Source organism: Melospiza melodia, chromosome 3 (genome assembly GCF_035770615.1).
Source record: "Melospiza melodia melodia isolate bMelMel2 chromosome 3, bMelMel2.pri, whole genome shotgun sequence".
Classification (NCBI taxonomy): domain Eukaryota; kingdom Metazoa; phylum Chordata; class Aves; order Passeriformes; family Passerellidae; genus Melospiza; species Melospiza melodia.
This window is the reverse complement of record NC_086196.1, coordinates 44,625,546-44,629,985: the sequence shown is the minus strand read 5'-3', so window position 1 is coordinate 44,629,985 and position 4,440 is coordinate 44,625,546. Positions and strand designations below refer to the sequence as shown.

The window sequence follows — 4,440 nt, the reverse complement described above, 5'->3', positions numbered from 1 at the left end:
TTTCTGCAACGGAAACTGTTTCATGACAAGTATAAGTGAAATATATCCAAGAATTGATGCTGGGATCCCAAAGCCCACATGTTTTTATAACCTATACCATCACAGCCTTATCCTTTCCACAGGCCAGTTCAATAATTTCTTTGTTCTTCAGCTCGTGAAACACAAGTTGGCAAACATCACCTCCACTACAGCAGGCACCCCTCTAAAACCCTTGGTTTAAAGGCTCAAACCCAGGTCATCTCAGAACTTCAAGGATTAATGCAAGAGAACCACTGCAAAAAGCTTACATACACATTCCTTCCTTATGCATAACTTAAATACTGTCAACACTTCTTTCTTTGCAGTCTAGTTATTCCTACATTAATAATTCTGCAGTTTAGTACTGAACAGAAGAATTGCATCATATTGTAACAATTTGACCAACCCTAAACTGAGGCTGCCAGAGGTTGATTAATAAACTGCAAACTGTGACAGATTTTTTAATTACCTGGTGTTTTTAGTTGATCATGCATGATCAGAGCATTTCCAGCTTTCCAACACATCTCTCACATACAGGGAAGCTAGCTTGAGCTATACTTCAGAATAAGGCTCAAGTGTTCCTTTAATACATGTTTATAGGAACCAAGCCTGTATATTAAGATAAATCCACATTTTACTACATGGTATTTTTGATATTTTCAACATTTTCCAGAAACACTGGACTGTCTCTTAATCACAAGGCACATGTCTTGGCTCTGTTGTTGAGAGAAGGCTCACTGAAGTGCTTCAGGGTACCTGACAAGCAGGTGCCTGTAGGGGATGGATACAACAGTATCTAGAGTAACCACGCTAGCAAAATTCAGTAGCAAGAAAATAACTCTTGAAACTCGATTACCCTTCAAGTCCTGCTATCTGCATTTCAGTTACTGCTGACTAGCAATCGGGTTGCTTATTTAAACAAATAGTTATCTATATCACAGACAGTGTTTTCTGTAACAGCTGGGTTTATTCAGGTGTTGAACTTAACACTGCACTGGCACTCCTATTCAATCTCACAGCCCAGATACCTACCTTAATGAAACTTTCATAGCTATGGTTTTGCTCATGGGTGACACAATTTAAACTTTGATATTTCATTGAAGAATTCAGAGTAGCTGTGCAAGCAGTGTTTATTTAAAAGGCATTATGCTTAAACTCCCAGAATTATTATAGGATCTTCTCCTAGACAAATTTTTAGTCTTTCCCCAGATTAAAAGTAACAGTCAACTCAATACTTAAAAGGTTCTTTATTTTTCTCTTAGACTTAGGGCTTTCAGGAAACCTTAAAAATCAGTTTCACAGTAAAGACTGATATTGCAAAGCAGTGGGGGTGCAGTTCAAAAGACAAAAAACATAACCCATAGTGTCTTCAAATATAAAAATATATATCCAAATTATTACCTAGGGAAAGTGTACCACCATTTCTGTCTTAAGCTGGTCCTGCCAGCTTTTGGGTCATAACTCCCACTACAGAGCTCAAGAGCTCACACTGGAAGGAGCATCTCCGAGGTTTGTGTCACAGGCATGATTCAGAGCCAACTGCTTTGCTGCAGCATATGAACCCAATCTTAGATTTTCTGAAAGCATTCCACAGTTTTCCCCTGGGCAGTGGGTAACAAGCATCCAAACATCTCCTGGGAAGCATAGGTCATATACACAAAGCCATCTTCATCTTTGTAGTCCCTGTATACTTCTGCCATTGTCAAGGACATGCTGGCTAGGCTTTTGTTGTTCACCAGCAGGTAGAAAGCTTGTGTAGCTGTCAGAGCCATCCTGCTTCTAATTGAAAAAGAAAGGAGAAAAAAGAGGATTAAACATTAGCAAGTTGAATGTGGTTTCAATTTCAGTCTATGACATACAATAAGCAGAGCAGTTGCATGAATTAGGGACAAAAAAATGCTGTGTAAAGTTATTATGTGGTTTATTGTCTCCATCAGCAGGAAGTTAACTGGAAGCTCAAAGGCCTGTGCTCTGAGGTCAGGCTTACATGGCTACACGAAAGGTGCTGGGCATGGGCTTGGAGTTCCCAGTTACCAGGGAAAAGTGTGAATAGAAACCAGAAGCTTCCATAGTGCAGATTTTGTAAATTATTCCAGCTCCAGTCTGTTACACTTACTGTAAAGCCTATCTTCAAAAAACAAGTCATTTTCAGAGACATTACACGCAAGGATTACAACCTAAGTTGTCCAAGAGCCAAAAGCATCTTTTACAGAAGTTACAATCTAGAAAGATCTTTTTCTATACTTTAAAAACTGTACTGAAAAACATAGCTTTCACATTTTGTCAGAAAATACCACTGAATATTTTGAGCGATTTCTTTGCTGTAATGTTTCATAAAGAATAATTTGGCAACACATTTCATTTCACTGCCATTCAAGAGCTGCTTTGAACTAGAGCAAATTCAGCTAGGTGCAGTAAGAGAGCAAGGCAGTGACAATCATAAGCACAACACAGAGCCCCAACACCCATTCCATGAGGCAGGGAGAGAGCAGAACAAGAATATTATATAGTCTTTTTTCACTACAGTTAGGGAGAAGGGAGAGGACTGTGAACCCAAAAAAGACCCCATTTTTCCCAATAGTACACCTGTCTGCGAACCCTTGCAAGAGAGGGAAGCCATTACATTACTAACACCTTTATCCTCCTACCCACCGAAGGAAGCAGCACTCTAGGAAATGCCTTCTTGGGCACCAGCAGCCAAGCCCAGGTGCAGCTCCAGCCCACCAGTATCCACTACCCACCTGATGATGGTTATGAACTGCGCCATGGTCAGCTCCTCGGGAACCAGAAACTTGGTTTTGTCCAAGACAGGAAGGTATTTCTCTTTATGGTATCTCTCAACAATTACCTGTTTTAATTAGAGTCATACTTAGGAATACCTAAAATATCCAGGTCCCTTGCCCTCCCCTCACACGCTTCTTTCCTTAAACAGCGGCAACAACCTCCGATAACAAACCAGAGACTTACCGGGATTTTCGTCGGGAACTTGGCTCGGATCCCTGCTACTTCTTCCCGCCGGGCGGCTGCGGAGCAGAGGAGAGAAGAGACGCGTTACGTGTGCGCGCAGCCCCTCCGACCCGCGCAGCGCTGCGCGCCCCCGCCGCCCCTACCCAGACTCTTCCGGAGCTTGAAGGGCCGATCCGGCTGCGCCCCGGGCGCCGCCCGCATCCTCCCGCCTCGGGGCCGCCGCTGCGCCCGCGCCTCGCACGGACCGGGCCTGCCCAGCCCCGCAACCAACGGGAGAAGCGCGGCGGCTGATCCCGCCTCTCCCGGCTGTCCCACAGCCCCGTGCTGCGCTCCGCCGCCGTGTGGGAGCCGGCGCCCCGAGGGGTTCTGCGGGCGGGACAGCGCGGCGCTTCGTGAGGGGCCTTTGACTGCCCCGCCCAGTGGCTCAGGGGTGCGGCTCAAGGCTGGAGTGCCCCCAGCTGTCTTCCCTTTGCACATGGCCTGCCTTCGTCGTACCGGCAAACCGCTTTCGAGCGAGTCACTTGGTTTAAACAGAGAACGAAATAACCTACCTCACACACACAAAAAACTCCAAATACCAAAACAACCCATCCCCGCTCAAAAAACCAACCACCCACCCCAGTCATTTTTTCATCTCCTCAGGTGTTGCCATCGTATTGCAGGGGTTCCATACTGTTATCACCTATCACAGAAGCTTCATACCTTTTTGGTGTTTTCTCATGGGCATCTCTCAGAGCACTGACTCTTTCTTCTTCACAAAATATCCAACTAACTCTAGCTCCCTTCTCACCCAGCCACCCCACTCTTTTATAGCACTCTTATTCTCACTGCTTACAGCTGTGGCCTGTTAAAGTCAGGCCTGTTCCTAATCTCTGATAATTGGCCTAGCTGCAACTCCTTAGGTGTAAGATTATTTTCTACACTATTTTTATTTTCTTATATTCTATCCCCCTACACTCAAGCTACCAGACTGCTTATTTTCTGAATGACTTGAGAGCTGAGTTTTAGCTCTGGTTTTGTCTCTGAGGCACAGCTGCGATTTTAAGAGGTTTCAAGCAGACTTCAAGTCCATCTATTTGGCAAATATGATTGGACAAGTTCCTTTTGGATTGCTGGTTCACCTGCATTTGCTTCAGCTGTCAAGATGGCTTTGCAGACGAACATGGCTCAGCAAGGGGTAAAGTTGACTCCAGTCTGGTGGTTGTGTTTATAAATCATTTCAGTGGGGGTCTGGAACTGATCCTTATGACTTGTTTGCTTTACTTGTCCCTTTAAAATACAGGATTTTTTGTTTTATTTGATCTATCATTCTGATGATGATCTACTTGATGTGGCATGGTTAGGGACATGGTTTAGTGGTGGATTTGACAATGCTAGTTAATGGATGGACTCGAGGATCTTACAAGTCTTTTCCAATTTAAATTCTATTATTTTACCAGGCTAAGGGCAACTGGA

The 4,440-nt window shown here is 44.2% G+C and overlaps 1 protein-coding gene across 1 annotated transcript; it reads right to left on the bottom strand.

Moving 5' to 3' along the window:
• Positions 1 to 1,156: 1,156 nt before the first annotated feature.
• On the bottom strand, positions 1,157 to 3,186 carry MAP1LC3C (microtubule associated protein 1 light chain 3 gamma). The gene is made up of 4 exons (XM_063153464.1): positions 3,129 to 3,186; positions 2,986 to 3,041; positions 2,760 to 2,866; positions 1,157 to 1,797 (listed from the first exon to the last, which is right to left on the bottom strand). The coding sequence occupies exons 1-4, from the start codon at positions 3,184 to 3,186 to the stop codon at positions 1,587 to 1,589; spliced, it is 432 nt and encodes a 143-aa protein (XP_063009534.1). The 3' UTR covers positions 1,157 to 1,586.
• Positions 3,187 to 4,440: the final 1,254 nt, after the last annotated feature.